At 37.0% G+C, this 15,943-nt stretch overlaps 1 protein-coding gene across 1 annotated transcript in view; it reads right to left on the minus strand.

Moving 5' to 3' along the window:
* The window catches only part of LOC107548448 (ectodysplasin-A-like), a 38,639-nt gene that overhangs the window by 5,684 nt on the left and 17,012 nt on the right, over window positions 1-15,943 (minus strand). The window contains exons 2-3 of the mRNA XM_016229118.1: window positions 3,221-3,284; window positions 1,377-1,480 (exon numbers count right to left, since the gene is read on the minus strand). Of these exons, the coding sequence (XP_016084604.1) occupies window positions 1,377-1,480; window positions 3,221-3,284 (168 nt within the window). The remainder of the gene's footprint in view (window positions 1-1,376; window positions 1,481-3,220; window positions 3,285-15,943) is intronic.

Raw genomic sequence — 15,943 nt, forward strand, 5'->3', positions numbered from 1 at the left:
GGGGGGGGGCAACATGCACATACATAAAATCAAGCAAGCACAACAAAAAGCAAACATGACACATATAATAAGCATGCAAAGAACTTGACCTGCCTTCAGTACCTCCCTGCAGATGTCCCTGTCTTTTTTATAAAACAATCAGATATTTCAGCGCAAACCCTGCATCTTTTTCACATACCACCCGCAATCCTGTTTAAACAGCCGCAATTAACACAGTGATTTTAATGGCTATAGAAAGCAGATGGACAAAATGGTTAAAGAATTAATTCAGTTAAAGCATACAGTTTATTTTAAAATGGACTTTGTGTCAATTTTCTAGTGATCTTTGAAATGGAAACTATAGCCAGATTGACTTTGTGTCCCTGCTCTAACAACACAGTACTGACACAATGGCCCATAAAAAAAATGATTTTCTCTTTGGAACCGTCAGGGGCTTCACACATCAAATGTTTAATATTTCAATCATATTATTTTATTACTGAAGTGTATTTAAGTTGCGGGTTTTCAAAATTAAGATGAAAATAAACAGGCAAATATGACATTTTCAGTGAATTCTGTTCTCAGTATGAACAAATCATTCAGCCCACTTCACAAAGCCTTGGTTTGTTTTGTAAAACCTTTATTATCTACGTAGTAAAAAAAAAAAAAAAACACTTAGTCAGAACATTCTGACCAGATTACCACATGTAATGTTTGCTTTGTCCCTGCAGCTTTAGCAAATCCACTCACCTGATTTACAAAACGTTTGCTAAACATAATAAAAATATCATAGTTTAATTAATCTCAGGTTTTGTGAAATTGTCAACCCAGTGGCGCAGATTGATCAACAGAGTGAATTAACTCCCTCTGGTGGAGCCGGCGAGCCTCAGAGAGCTTACATCAAGAGAAGCATCAGGGAAAGGTAACATGTATATTGTAGTTGAAACTCCAGTTTTACAAAGGAATATACATGCAACTAAGATATTTTTAAAAGCAACTCAAAATATTATATAAGAAAAAGTGCTTTTAAATGTTGAACTATAAATAAAATACAAATATAAAAAGTTTGTGTACATGCATATTTACTTTAGGGTTACTTGACATTGGGCATGTCTGTGTTTGTTTTATGGGAGAAAAAAGAAAGAGTGTTAAAAGTCTTTAATGAATGGAACAAATTAGCATCAAAGACTGACAATATTGGAACCATATTTCACACCAAACATGCAGCTGCACACACAAACACACCGAACACCAGCTGTACATTCACAAAGTTAACGTTTATGAGGCCACAAAGTTAGTGAGTTTGTGTATGTCCATGTGCAAGTGCTTTGACCCATGAATCTGAGAATTGGGAATGATCAGTACGACTTTTGATCACAAGAATGGATTTAAATGGCTTCCTTATTTAACCATGCATGTACACACAGATGCTCACACACAGTTGGACACTCGCAATAATACTCACCTAACACAGTCTGATGCTTGGATTTTATACTCGAATCTAATCAATTGAAATCTGTTGTCAACATTTCATGGAAATTTAGTAGAATTACAACTAAGCCATAAAAATCAACAACAATATGAGCTATGTGCGTGGACGCTGTTCAAAATGAGCTCACAGCGATGAGTGAGGTCTATAGTTTCAAACACACACATTGAGCTGAATGCAATATCCTAGTCTACATAACAGTATGTTCGGGATTTATGAACATCCATGCACTGCTGAGATTTACAGCTCAGCATATTACAGGCATTATCTGAGTCCATCTGCAACACACCTGAGTGTGCCACTCTACTAGTGTTTAAGAGAAGTTAATGTACAATTTAGTGCACAAGACTCAACACACACAGACAAACCAATAATCTCAGAAATACTGGGTCTCGTTCACTAATTCATAAACAATTTTACTTATGTAAATGTGCTTACATAGCTTAAAAAGACGCGCTTACAGCAAGGGTAATGTTTGGTATTCTCAATACCAGTTGAACCACATTAATTGCCTTTTGTGTTTAAATTGATAACTTTGTTATCAATTTAAACACAAAAGGCAATTAATATGCATTTGACCGTTCGCACGCGGTCACATTACCACAAGTTAACATAGCACAGCTGTCTAGTGCTGAAATGGGACAGTTGATGACAATTTATGGGGGTAAAATTATACAAACTGCTCTCAGGCTCTCAGGTGCTGTCTGCTGGCTTCTGCACCAAAATATAATTTTCTGTAGACCTCATATTCTCGTTTGATCTCAGAAAAAGGTGAGATTTTAGCGAAAACAGTCAGTAGTTGTGACATCCTTCAAAATCCATCTCTTTTAAGTCTGCCAATAATAGTAGTAGTAGTAGTAGTAACAATATTAATTTACTACTACTACCTTTACAATAAAATATTTCTTCTTATTATTATTATTATATATTCAGGTTGGCTGAAAGTTTAAATGAAGTAGAATATGACTACAGTGGACCAAAGGAAACAATGTCTTAGTATTTAAAATACAAATCTTAATGTCATTCTACCAATGTGCAATTAAAATGCCTTAAGGATATCATATAATTCCTTACTGTACTTTACTGTACATCTCATTTGTTGACATTAATCCGCACTATATCATCTACCCTATATGTAGCATCATCAGTAACCTTGCTTTCCATCTGCTTCAGCATCGTTTGAGATGGCATGCGTGCACATTATCTGTGTTGTATGGGTATTTGTTTTGGCACATGACGCACACAGGTGTAAAAGCTGAAACAGTAGAACTCCCGATCAGAGCCAGTGACTGCACAGCCATAATCAAAGCCAAACCACCTGCCAATCAAAACGCTGCCAACTGGAGCCAATCACGGCGGTGGAAAGAGGAGTAGGTAACCCAAGCTAGAGGCAACCAATAAGAAAGCAAGAGAGCAAGAGAGGAGCAATATCAGTTTGTTAGAAGCTACCAGAATGGAAAAAGGAGAGGGATTTCACATATTACTGGGCTATGCTGTGCGCACCAGTAGTTTATGAGTAAGATGGAAGGAATGAACGAGGGGGAGAGAGAGAGTGAGAGGTAGCATGATCAAATGAAGGAAATGCATCTCGTTCTGAACTCTAAACCACATCAAAGAGAAATCGCTGGCATTCTCACAGGCTTTATACTCACGTATACACATGTACACACAAGTATACACACACACACACTGTCTTAATATAAGCTCTAAATTTCATGAATACCAACACACACAAAAGAGTTTTTTTTTTACCTGAACGTTTGGTACGATGAATGACTCTCTCCAGCCCTCTTGTGTGTTCATCCCTCCATCTGCTCTGTGAAGATGAAGGAATAAGTTTTTTTTTTAAAAATAGTGCAGAATAATAAAATTAATTCATGGTGCTGTTTCAAAGCATTTTACATTTTAACTCCAGCTTGAGTTTGAGCCAAAACATGATCAATGAAATGAATCCCCTTCTTCATAAAATAAATGTCACCATGCACACACACACACACACACTTCTGCTGAACGAAAGCATAATGAACATAATATGTGTGTGTGTGTGTTGAGAAACCCTGTGGATTTACAACAGTAAGACATTCCAATAGGATGATCCAGCACACAAACACACACAAAATCACATAAATTAATGAATTATTTAGAAAGGAAATACCTTTCTTATCATTATCTCACATATGAAAAGAGTAATAGTGCTGCAAGCACACACACACACACACACACACACACACAGAGAGAGAGGAAGCAAAGACATTTTCACTAAATTGATGAGGTTGGGATAGAACAAACTTTCTCTTCCTTTGTTTCTTCATTCTTCCTTTATTTTCTTCTCATTCTTTATTCTTTCCTTCATATTTTTCTTAATACTTTCCCCTTCTTGCAATTTTTTTCTCTGTCTTCTTTTCATTCCTTTTTAATAATTTTTTTTTCTCTTTATTCATTCATTTTTTCTTTTCATTTCTTCATTCCATTTCTTCTTTCTATTTTTCTTCCTTCCTTTCATTGTTCTCCCTTAATTTTTTCCATTTCAGGCTTCATTCCATCTATACATTCTCCCTCCTATTTCTTTCTGTCTTTCTTCTCTTTTTTTCTCCTTTCCTTGCTTATTTATCTTTATTTCAGTTCTTCATTCTTTGTATGTATATAAAGCACTACTATTGTAACTGTGGGCTTTTGAGATTGCAATAAGAGGATGTTAAGGCAGACGGTGGACACACACACATCTCATCATACATCTTATATTCGGGGATAACGATCAGGTCAGGATACTTCAGGACAGTTTGGAGTTCCCATGTATGTTTATACACAGTGAATGAAAAGGTTGAGAGAAGAGTAACTCTGGGTCAGTTGCAGTAGCACATATCTGTGTCTGTGTCAGTAAGACAGAGAACATGACCCTGCTGTTCTTCACAGTAGAATCACGTTACAAGACCTAGACTGTTATTGTCATCTTCATAGCTTGTCTTTTTTTTTCTTTTTTGATTGCAGGATTGTTGAAGGGAAAGGAGTCTGAATTCACACACACACACACACTTGTAGAGCAGGGTTAGCGGGGTCATGCAGCTGTGTCTGGGTAAAACTCACATTATTTATGTGATTAGAGAAGCCACTAAATCACAAAGTTCAGTCCCAGAGTGCATTGGGTGTCATGTGTATTCATGTTTCCACGTAAAACATTAAAGCGCGAATGTGAACGCGAGTATGTGTGTGTTTTAACCGGTAAGATGACACTTTTAGATCTGTAAACACCTTGCTGTGTCACGCTTTGTTTTTTAATCCACCGTGTGTTTGAAATCAGACACTCTAGGTCTTCCTGCCAGAGGATGTTCCAGCCTTTGGACATGATGTTCTGGCTCGGAGTCTGTATGTGTGTGTGTGAGACAGAGAGAGCATTGAAAACATTTCTCCAAGCTTACGATGATTTTCTTATTTGCAATTATGATACGCAACAAAAAAAAGTGAGTATGGAGGTTTAATTACATGTACTTTAGGGACCAAGCCGACCCTAGAAGTTAGCCAAATCTGACAAAACCTGCCTTTGGGGACATCTGAGTCACCATGAAACGTAAAAGGGATTTATAAATAAAGCAAATAATGTGTTTCCAATATTAAACATGCAAAACGTTTTATTTTAGACGTATGGTTTGGGTTACTTTGCAGTAACTATAATTAGCTTTAAATATATACAATAGAGGTCTACGGTATGTCCTCATTGAGCAAGACGTGTGTGTGTGAGAAAAAGCTCTGTGCAGTCTAGACCTTGTAACTCGACTCTAGTGTGAGACATCTCATCTGTCTCATTTTTACACACACTAAACAACACACACAAACTAAACAAAACACTGTACCTTTTTTTCCAACTGTACACCAATCTCTTTCTTTCTTAAAGGTCATTAGAAACTTTGTCTTACTGCAGTATCACAAGAGATGCACAGTTGGATTATTTGGTCTTTTGAACTTTCTATTAATTATATAATACATGGTTTCCACAAACATATTAAGCATTTTCATCATTGATAATAAGAAATGTTTCTTGAGCACCAAATCAGTATATTAGAATGATTTCTGAAGGATCATGTGACACTCGAGCCTGCAGTAATGACTGCTGAAAATTCAGCCTATTCATCGCTAAAATAAATTACATTTGAAAATATATTAAAATAGAACAGTTATTTTAAATTGTAATATTTCACAATATTTCTGTTACTTTTTACAGTACTGTTTATATTATACTTCTGTCAAAAACATTAAAAAACCTTAAACTTTTGAACGATAATGTACCAAATGAATGTATACGATCAAACTGAACCTTACTGTAAAAAGTGTTACCAAAACACACTAGAGGATACAAGTTATAGAGAGAGAGGGAGAGAGAATTGTCTTTCTTTAGACCACCCACAAACTGATTGGTCAAATGCTCCATCAAGCTAAAATTGCTTCCCTCAAACGTGTGTCCGCATGTGTGTACATTTCTTCATGCTTGTAAAACAAGAGATTGTGAACAGATAAACGCTGCTGAATGATGAATACGTGTGTGTGATTAGCTTGTCAGTTGTCACCGAGGACAGATACACTCACACCCTCATACATACACGTGTGTGTAGACTCACACATACACATGTGTTGCTCTGAAACAATATTTATAGTAAGGGTACGTGCTGTATGAGGCCTAATTTATTTCTGTTTGAATTGTATGACATTGCTTGTTGAAGAGGTTGTGTATGTGTGTGGTCTGAGCTAACGGTAGCATCTATTCCACTCATACTTATTTTGACATTCTCCATTCTTTCCGCTGACAGCTGGAGAAAAACAACCTTTTTAATCAGACTGACCACACACACATAATAGCAACACAAACACAGCGCAACACAAGAAAGCGTGTGTGTTTCACATTAATACACTACACTTCATTTACATTATTCTTGCTTTTCTGAAACATTAGGGGCAATTCTTTTCGAAACTTTCCCTCTCCACAAACAGTTTTAACCTGTTGTTGACCTGTTCTGACACAAGAAAAAAACCATCTCTCGTTAAAAAACTTCTCACAACGTAATGTGTTTTTTATTGTGTATTTTGTGTCTGGGTCCAAAGTTCCACCCTTCTTCTTTGCCCCTGCGGGTCACTTTTCACTGTGGGCTATTAACTAGGTCTGAAATGCATTACGTTTACTACCACCACAAGCACTCACATGATGATTTTGATTCTGATTCAAAAACTCTCAATTTGATTCCAAATCATTTAGGCATATTTTGGTTATAGTGTCCATTTTGCTTACATATGAAAGAAATCCTCTCTCATCTAATGCTGTAAGTTATAAAGGGACCCTTCTAATTTGGTAAAAATATTTGTATTATCATTTATTTAACATATATTAAATCAGCACAATCCAAAACTGCTCTGTAATTATCAACTGATGCAACTTTAATTTGCAAATAATTTCTTGTGCAAAACTAAAACGGTTACTAATAGGGATGTAACGATTAACCGCGAGCCGGTTGAAAGTCGATTCAAATGTGTGACGATTCAAATCGGTTGAGATGCTAAACAAATCGCGATTCAATTAGGGGTAGGAGTTTATATGGATGTATGTCTGAGGGGAACTTACTGTCTTTAGAAAAGTTTAGATGGTATTTTTTCTTTTCATCTTGCCTCTGTATAATGCATATTAAAGTTCATAAATTCAGCGCTGCTTTGTTTACAGCGGAAACCAGGGAAACGCTTTAAGCGCCACCTGCTGGCAGAGAGTGAATCTGCGTCTCATTCAGCTTTGCTGTTTCATGCAGATATTTTTATTTATAGTTTCACAAAACTGAAGTCAAACCATTCTGTTTTTGCTTCAAATTTCGAAACTATACAATCTAATTTAGTTTAAAAACTGCTCATGTTGCATGTATGCAGCATCTTTGTTTGGATCATGATTAAAATGCAGTGGTTGCCTGCCTCTAATTTTAAAACGGAAAGAGCACAGACAAAGCCTTATTTTGTTTATATGAAGAGATTTATTTTATTTGTGTTACTTATTTATTTGATTTGGGGCTTGTTTTAAAATTTCAATTTAGTTTTGTTATTTACATTTACATTATATTAAAATTTTGTCATTTAGCAAACGCTTTTATCGAAAGCGACTTACAAATAAGGACAATAGAAGCAATCAAAACCAACAAAAGAGCAATAATATGCAAGTGCTGTATTAGTATATTATTATAGTATTATATTTCAATTTCACAAAGAAATGTGCAGCATTTTGTCCAAGCAATAATAAAAGGACACATTTAATTTATAATTTGTCTTAAATCTTATTTTGTTAAAAAAAATTATAATAATCATGAATCGAATCGTGAAATAAAAATCGTGAATCGAATCGTGAGTTGAGTGAATCGTTACATCCCTAGTTACTATACAGTATGTGTACAATTATGAACACTTAGGAATTAAATTATGAATCATGAACACTTCAGTCATAAACCCCCATGAAAGAGTATGAAGTTTATCTTCTTTGAATGATTGTGAAGCGGATTACACTGTTACACTTTGATATATGTATTTGATTCACTAAAAACAATTTTTTTTACTTAAAAGTCTACTAGTTGGACAGCTTTTACCTTACGTAAATATTTTTCACCCATATTATTAAAAAATTAAAAAACTGTCAGTTTGCGAATAAGAGTGAGAGACCTTCACAACAGTTACACCTTGCGTAAATAAGTCATTATATGTGGTGCAGGATCAGCACTGCACTGAGATAATATGGGTGAAAAATGAAAACGTTCATATCATGCATTGCCATAAACGGAGTAAAAAATACCAGTCGGAAGTCTGAATCACGTCGTTTCTGTCAGGCTTTGGGCTTCAGGGTGGTTTGCAAGAATTTTGGCTTGCACTGTATGTGAACAAATTTTGTGAAAGAAAATCATCTAGTGTTATTTTTTTTCACTTTCACATAATAGCAAAATCTGTCTATTACAGTTTATTACATAAAGACAATGTGTGGTTCACTGATGTGCATTTAAGTTTAGAAAATTACTTTCACTGCAACCAAACAAACTGAACTCTGATGTCACATCGACTCAGATGCACACAAAAGATCTATTATGAAAGCGCTCAATTATAGTGTTTTTAGCAGTACGTTTGTTTCTGCAAATCATGTCAATTATCACTTCAGGGACGAAACCCTCAAAGATCAAATGGTCAACCACCACAAGATACCAGATGTACAATAAACGACTTTAAAATATTTCAACAAACCATCCACATATTGTTGATTGTCCTTTAACATAAATTAAACACTGATGGGTAGAGATCTGCTGACAGAATGGCGTGATAAATCCTGAACGTTCTAGACGAAGAAGGGAAATAATGTCAGGATGGATTAAAATGTTTGATAGTTTGACATTATGACCCAATCACAGAGCAAGACAACACTCGCTTTGAGCAGATGTTCTCATTGTTGAGAATGACCGCAGTCCTCCTGGAACAATGAAGCTCACTTGACATCATACAATTAAACTCCTACTGAGAGATACAATCCTCTCGAGACACACACACAAGCGTGTGTATGAAATGTGTATGAAAGTGTGATGCTGAATCTGAATGTAATCAAAAAACATTGCATATGAAGATGTTTTGTTGACGTGGGCAGAAGAGACATGTGCCAAGAATCAAGTGGAGAATCTGACAGACTGCAGTGGTAGGTTAATGGTTAAGGATCTGGGCCTCTAGCTGAAAGATTGGAAGATGTATTCCAGGAAACGGAGAGTTTCTGAGATCACAGCCAGTTCTATCAACATTACAGTGTTGTGAGAGGCAGTTAATCCTACGCCGCTCCAGTGGGACCATCTCTATGACCGGTCAATCATAAATCTCACGTCATCACCATCATTAGACAATCATTTGCTGCTATTTAAGCCAAGAGTTTAATAATAAAAATGACATAGCTAGAACCTCAAGAAATATCGATAATTAAGTTGTATTGTGTCCTTTTCAAACGCAGATGAGCACAAAATCTTCCAGCACTTCAATGACATTTAAATGTACAAGAACAGAGCAGAAGACAGTTTTGCCCTATATAAGTACAAGCACCGTAACCATCAGAGAGCATGTAAGAAAGGGGAAAATGTGGGCAAACCAAGCCACGTTTTGACAGGCATATGAAAAACTGGCCCAATTTACCTGAAATTACACAGAGACGCTATATTTTCAAAAGTTAAAGAGGATTGTAAAGTATTCTAGGGTAAGAGGGTCAGTGAAGTGATGCTAATTTTTATACAGACCTATCAGTTTATTAAAAATACATAAAATTACAATTCATACATTAAGGATTATTCTGAACCTATTCTATGATGCCTTTAATTTTTTTTTATTAAATAGCCTATTCTTTGGCCACATTGTCAATAATGAGGGAGATGTAATTGTCCTGAAATAATGAGGAAAAAAAGACAAAAATGTTTCACTGATCATTATTTAAAAACTTGTCAATGTCATAAGGACTCATTAAATTCAAACTTTTGTTAAAAATGGTCTAAGTGTTGTCAAAACCATATGAAATCAAAACGGATACAGTGAGTAAGCTAGTTTTTTTTAAAGATCCTTATCATATTGTATTAATGTCATCTCATTAATACAATAACGACATACATACTTTTTTTGTGATTATGTTATATCCAGAGCATTTACACGATGTTACGGTTCATTACACAGAGGAGCACATGACTTTATAAACAACTTAGATGATGCTTTAAAAGAAAAGGCTCTGGTAGAGTTTGAGCAAAGTATGTCAAGGTTGTCGAACGGTTTGTGTCAGTTTGCGAATAAGAGTGAGAGACCTTCACAACAGTTAATGATGTCACTCCCTCAGTGGAGGGATCTTTTTACCGTGGCAATCTGATTACAGCTCTGCTTGCTTTGGCTAAAGAGCACATCAGAAATCAAATGTTCTCTGGCAAGAGTTATATTTTCTCAAACACACACACAAAGTGTGTTTCCGAGCACACGATACCGACTGGCAGGTCAAAGTGGTATTTGACCTGATAGGAATGCAGACTTGAGTTTGGTACAGGACGATTTATGAAGTAAAGCACACACATCCACTGTATAACACAATACGCTAATGCTGTGATGGTAGTTAAAAGGGCTGGTAGTACCGTAAAACAAGAAAGAAGAGTGGCAGACCTTATGTGACAGTGGTCTCAACATGTTCTCACCTCATAAGTGGTGAGTTTCTCCAGTTAGAGGGCAGTGTGACACACACAGCTCGGACAGCTGGATGTGTGGTTTTACTTGTACAGCTGCAGCCCATCTGGGACCAACACTGGATGAGATGTGCACACACACTCACAAACACACACGTACACAGACACACAAGATGCAAACTGTGATAAACTCTAACTGGCCTCTTTATCAATGGACCCCTTTCTTCTCTCCTGTTATATCTACATATCCTCACGTCACCTTGTCTTCCTCCAGAAGGAATGTTCATTTTATTATGAAGATAAAATAACCAGATAGACTATTAATATGATTTTATTCATAGGTTTCAAATCCAAACTATGAGCTAACCTTTGGAGAAATCTGGATAAAAGAACAAAAATGGAAACACAAGACAATCTTCTGATGACCTACTTGCTCTTCGGTCTGCAGATTTCATTGTTGAAGCTGATCAAAGCATGTGTTCCTGCTTTGATACTGCTGTTAGTGTTGGATTCATTTCCCTCTGTCTTTTCATCTATTATTGCTCTATTTCATGTTACGTCCCACTGGAGAAAAAAGCATTATTTCATCATTCCAACCTGCAAATAATAAAAGAAACTAAAAAAACATTAATCTCCAATGCAAGCTGATCACAATAAACGTATCATGGATATGTCAGTGATAGCTTGACTCGAATCAAAAGTTGGCAAGATATTATCAGATCACATCAGAATGCTGACTGAGAGTGGCAGTCCTACATGGAGGAGAAATGTGCTTAATTTTTATGAAAATTATTTACAGTACAATAAATGGACCCCAAAAAATAACTTATGTAAAATTTTGGACTCACATTGAATTCCAATGCAGAGAAGGATTTGTCAGACTATTTGAAAAAGTGAATCCTAATTTAGTGAGTCATTCTGAATAATTCATTAAGATTGGCTCAAAAGAGTAATTTGGTCATGAAGTAGATGTAATGTGGGGTATGGGTTTTGTTTCATGTCTTTTATTTTGTCTTAGTCATGGTTCCTGTCTAGTCATGTGATTTTGCCATGTGGTCCTTTTGTTGTGTTTGTTGTGGTAATTGTCCTGTCATGTGGTTCTCAGTTCTGTTTGCTCATTGGTTGGTTTATGTCATGTGACCCTTATTATTTAGTATAAGTAGCCCTCATGTTGCCTTTGTTTCTTGTCTAGCTTTGAACTGTGTAACCTGCTGTTGGTGAGTTGAAGTCTGTTTCTGGTCAAGTCTGTTCATGCCATGCCATGCCATGCCATGCCATGCCATGCCATGCCATGCCATGCCATGCCATGCCATGCCATGCCATGCCATGCCATGCCATGCCATGCCATGCCATGCCATGCCATGCCATGCCATGCCATGCCATGCCATGCCATGCCATGCCATGCCATGTCAAGTCAAGTCTGCTTCAAGCCAAGTCTTCGTTTGTTTGTATTTTGGATTACACTCTGCTTAATAAAACTACACTTGGGTTCATCCACAACTTGCCACTTGCTTCGTCAGTGGACTTTAGTTATTGTTACACTGGTTGTGCTGTATGTTGTCACTAAAAAAAATCACTTCCTAAGAGTTATTTTCGATTACACCAATTTTTATGTTGCTAATTATTTTATGCAGCTGGAAAGGAAGAGTTAAATGGCACAACTTAAACAAGAAAGATGCATTTTGATGCAGGGCACATGCCCTATTTGTCTCATTACAGTCACTCTGGAATGCAATATCAATCTCAAAATTAGTGATGCACGATCATGATTTTTCATGGCCGATTCCGATACCGATTTTTTTACAAGCAAACTGGTCGATTCCGATACCGATTCTTTTTAATTTTTTTTATCAAGCAACAAACAAGAAAGAATAAAAGTACACATAAACAAGATGTTTATTTGGTATTTAACAGGCTAAACTGGGTTTTGGCTATTGAAAACAACAAATGTAACCATCTGAAATTAACAGCAGTAACTGCGCAGTAAGTAGGCTACATTCAATACAAACATAGGTAGGCCTACTGACAAAAGCATTTAGCTTTTGTTTTTAAATTGGGTTGAAACTATAAACTGGCCTTTACCAGTGAAACTAAATAAAACCAAAGTAGGCTATATAAATAAATTATTCCAAAATGTTAACTATGGCAGGTGCTTTATAAATCACATTAAGTCAATGTAATTTTACGGTAAAATAAAAAATATTAATCCTATAGCCTACAGAACTGACGTTTACTTCTGGCTTTTCAAAAGTGCATGCCAGTTCTTCTTTACAAAAAGAAGCATTTCAGCTTTGTCACAAGTTAGCCGGTTTCGTTTCTCATCCAACACGTGAGAAGCTGAGCTGAACAAATGTTCACTGTCTACGCTTGTGCAGGGCGCGGACAGGTAGGCCTACACTCGCGCAACTTCAGCGAGTGCAGGAAAGCGGCTCTTATTTGTGCGCCAGTACACCAACGGCTGTTCGCTTCTTGGTATCTGTGCCTCAGACAGGTAGCTCTGCATTTCCAGTGCTGTACGGCTGCCCGTATCCTTAATCACTTCAGATTTTTCTTCCAATATCTCATTGTGCATCGCCAACAGTGAGCTTGCTCTGCGTGGTATTTTTTCTGCTGGCGCCTCTGTGCACACAAAAATCGGACGAAAAAAATACTAAAAACCGATTTTCCGATTTATGGCCGGTCAACCGGTGCATCCCTACTCAAAATATGACTTATTTTGTCATGGGACCTTATTTGGCCATGGTGGTGAAAAGCAGTGACGGAAATACTGGCATGTAAGTAAATGAATGCTCATTAAAGTGGATCTCCAGGATCCTGAAGCTTTACTTTCCTACACACAGTTCAGTGAACATTCACAAATGAACTAAAAAGCAACCTTTAGGCCTACTATTCTAAACATTTAACAACACACATACATGTGACCAAAACCATGCTTGAGCCTCGATATAGACAGTATTCGCTTACATTTACATTTACTCATTTAGCAGACGCTTTTATCCAAAGCGACTTACAATTGGGGAATACATCAAGCGATTCATCGTAAAGAGGCGAATAGACATAGGTAGTGCTCATAATACCACATTTCAAGCATTGTTCAAATAAGTACAAGCTAGACAGGGAAAGATTCAAGAAAAGAGCTTCTCTGTGATTTAAAAGCTCACTATCTCCGGCCTGGGCAGAAGATCAGTCTGTTTCCCTTCTGACAAGACAAAACACCAAATGAATTAAACACAGGCTCTGAAAACACACAACCCCAATTAGAGCTTTGTTCAGCAGCAGCAAATGATTCAACTGTTATGATTAAGAGGTCAGATGCAAGAAAAGGGAGCGATAAAGAGGCAAAAAGAGAATGAAAGATGTAAAGAGCTGTTTTGAAGATGTAGTCAACAAACTGACAGAGCTGACATTTCTGAAAAACACCCATCTTACTCAAATTCACACGCACACAAACACGAGAATACAGATGCCTTGGGTTACACTGATATTGTTGGATATAAATATACATTTACTCACATTACACACTCTCACAGTGCATTCTCGCACAGTACAGCAGCGAAACACACCACACTAAAGATGTATTACTGGGCTGCATATTTGTGGCCAACCAAACATCAGAGTTCATAACACAGTAACAAAGGAATGAGAGGAGCAGCCATTATGCCCTCTATTACAGTAAACAGACCAATATCCAATTTGAAGAAGTCTGTTCTTCTAAAAAATACCACTCAGCAGAAATTTGTGGTTCTGCAAATACTGTTAGAAAGTAAAATAAAGCTGATTGAAAACTAATAATTTTTTCTCATTTAACAAACCAAATCCAGAATTTATAATTCTGAACAATTAGTGTCACCAAAACAAATTGGAAAAATAGCCTCACCACCATTTTACATTTCAACTCACTCCATTGGTTGAGCCAAAAGTTGACACATCAGACCACTCAAACAAACAGAGCAATGTTTAAAAGCACCAAAGATCTGCAGTGTTTACACATTTCGGGAAGTCATCCTTGGAGCTGTCTCTGCATATTATCCTGGGATAGCAGAAAGTATGTTAACAGGAAAAAATAGGCCTATACAGCAGCTTCAAGTAGAGATGAAAGAAATATTAAAAATATATTTACAGCTATTGCACTGAAGCAAGCAAGCAGCAAAGCTGCAACAAAGCCTAAATCATAATCATAATTGCCAGATATGAGTTGACTTGTACAAAACGTACAACTTTTGCTCCCAATCCAATCAACCAACACGGTTTCAAATCAATACAGGAAATGCGTGGCGACAGCAGTGAACAAATGTGATTAATGCATTCCATATTAATGCAAAACAAACTACAGATGTGTGTCAATAACCTATTGGTTCCAGTGTATCAGACACACACTCTTCAGTCTCTCCATCGTATCATATTGCATATTGCTTGCAGTTTGATTGTTTGACCACATCATGCAGCCCTGCACAAAAAAAAACAAAATTCTGTTGTTTACTCGCCCACACATGCATGTTATTATGCTGAATGTCCTTTCCATATAGGTGAATGACAGGGGCACTGTCAAGCTGCAAAAAGAAAGAAAAAAAATCTTAAGGGGTCATATGATGCTGCTAAAAAGAACATTATTTTGTGTATTTGGTGTAATGAAATGTGTTTATGCGGTTTAAGGTTAAAAAAACACATTATTTTCCACATACTGAACATTATTGTTTCTCCTCTGTGCCCCCGCCTTTCTGAAACGCATCTATTTTTACAAAGCTCATCGGTCTGAAAAAGTGAGGTGTGCTCTGATTGGCCAGCTATCCAGTGTGTTGTGATTGGCCGAATTCCTCAAGCGTGTGACGGAAATGTTACGCCCCTACCATATTGTGATGCCTGCGGCAACCACATGTGACGACCGGGCTGGACTCCGCTTCGTCCACAGTGAAAGCCGATCCGGCGATCCACAGCGCGAAGTTGTAGTATTTCCTCAGCAACCAGCACGGATCAGCTCCAGGCACGAAGAAGCGATATCGTCCTCTTTTGGAAGACCAAACAAAGTAGTTTCGCTTTCACAACGAAGCACACAGCGCCTTCACGACATGACTGCAGCGTCAACAATACTACAGCGAGAATAAAAGTTACGCCTTCTTTCTTTGCGTGAACATTTGGGCGGTGTTATGCAAATCTTTCCAGATAGCGACGTAGGTAGGTGGGGGCGTGTTAGAACGAGACGTTTTAGGTAGGTGTGGCTGACTCTTAACTTTTATAAAGAATATCTCTTTGGATTTGAGACTTTAGTCTTTGCAACTTTACAGATCTT

Source organism: Sinocyclocheilus grahami, unplaced genomic scaffold, assembly GCF_001515645.1.
Source record: "Sinocyclocheilus grahami isolate Dianchi unplaced genomic scaffold, SAMN03320097.WGS_v1.1 scaffold348.1, whole genome shotgun sequence".
Taxonomy (NCBI): Eukaryota; Metazoa; Chordata; class Actinopteri; order Cypriniformes; family Cyprinidae; genus Sinocyclocheilus; species Sinocyclocheilus grahami.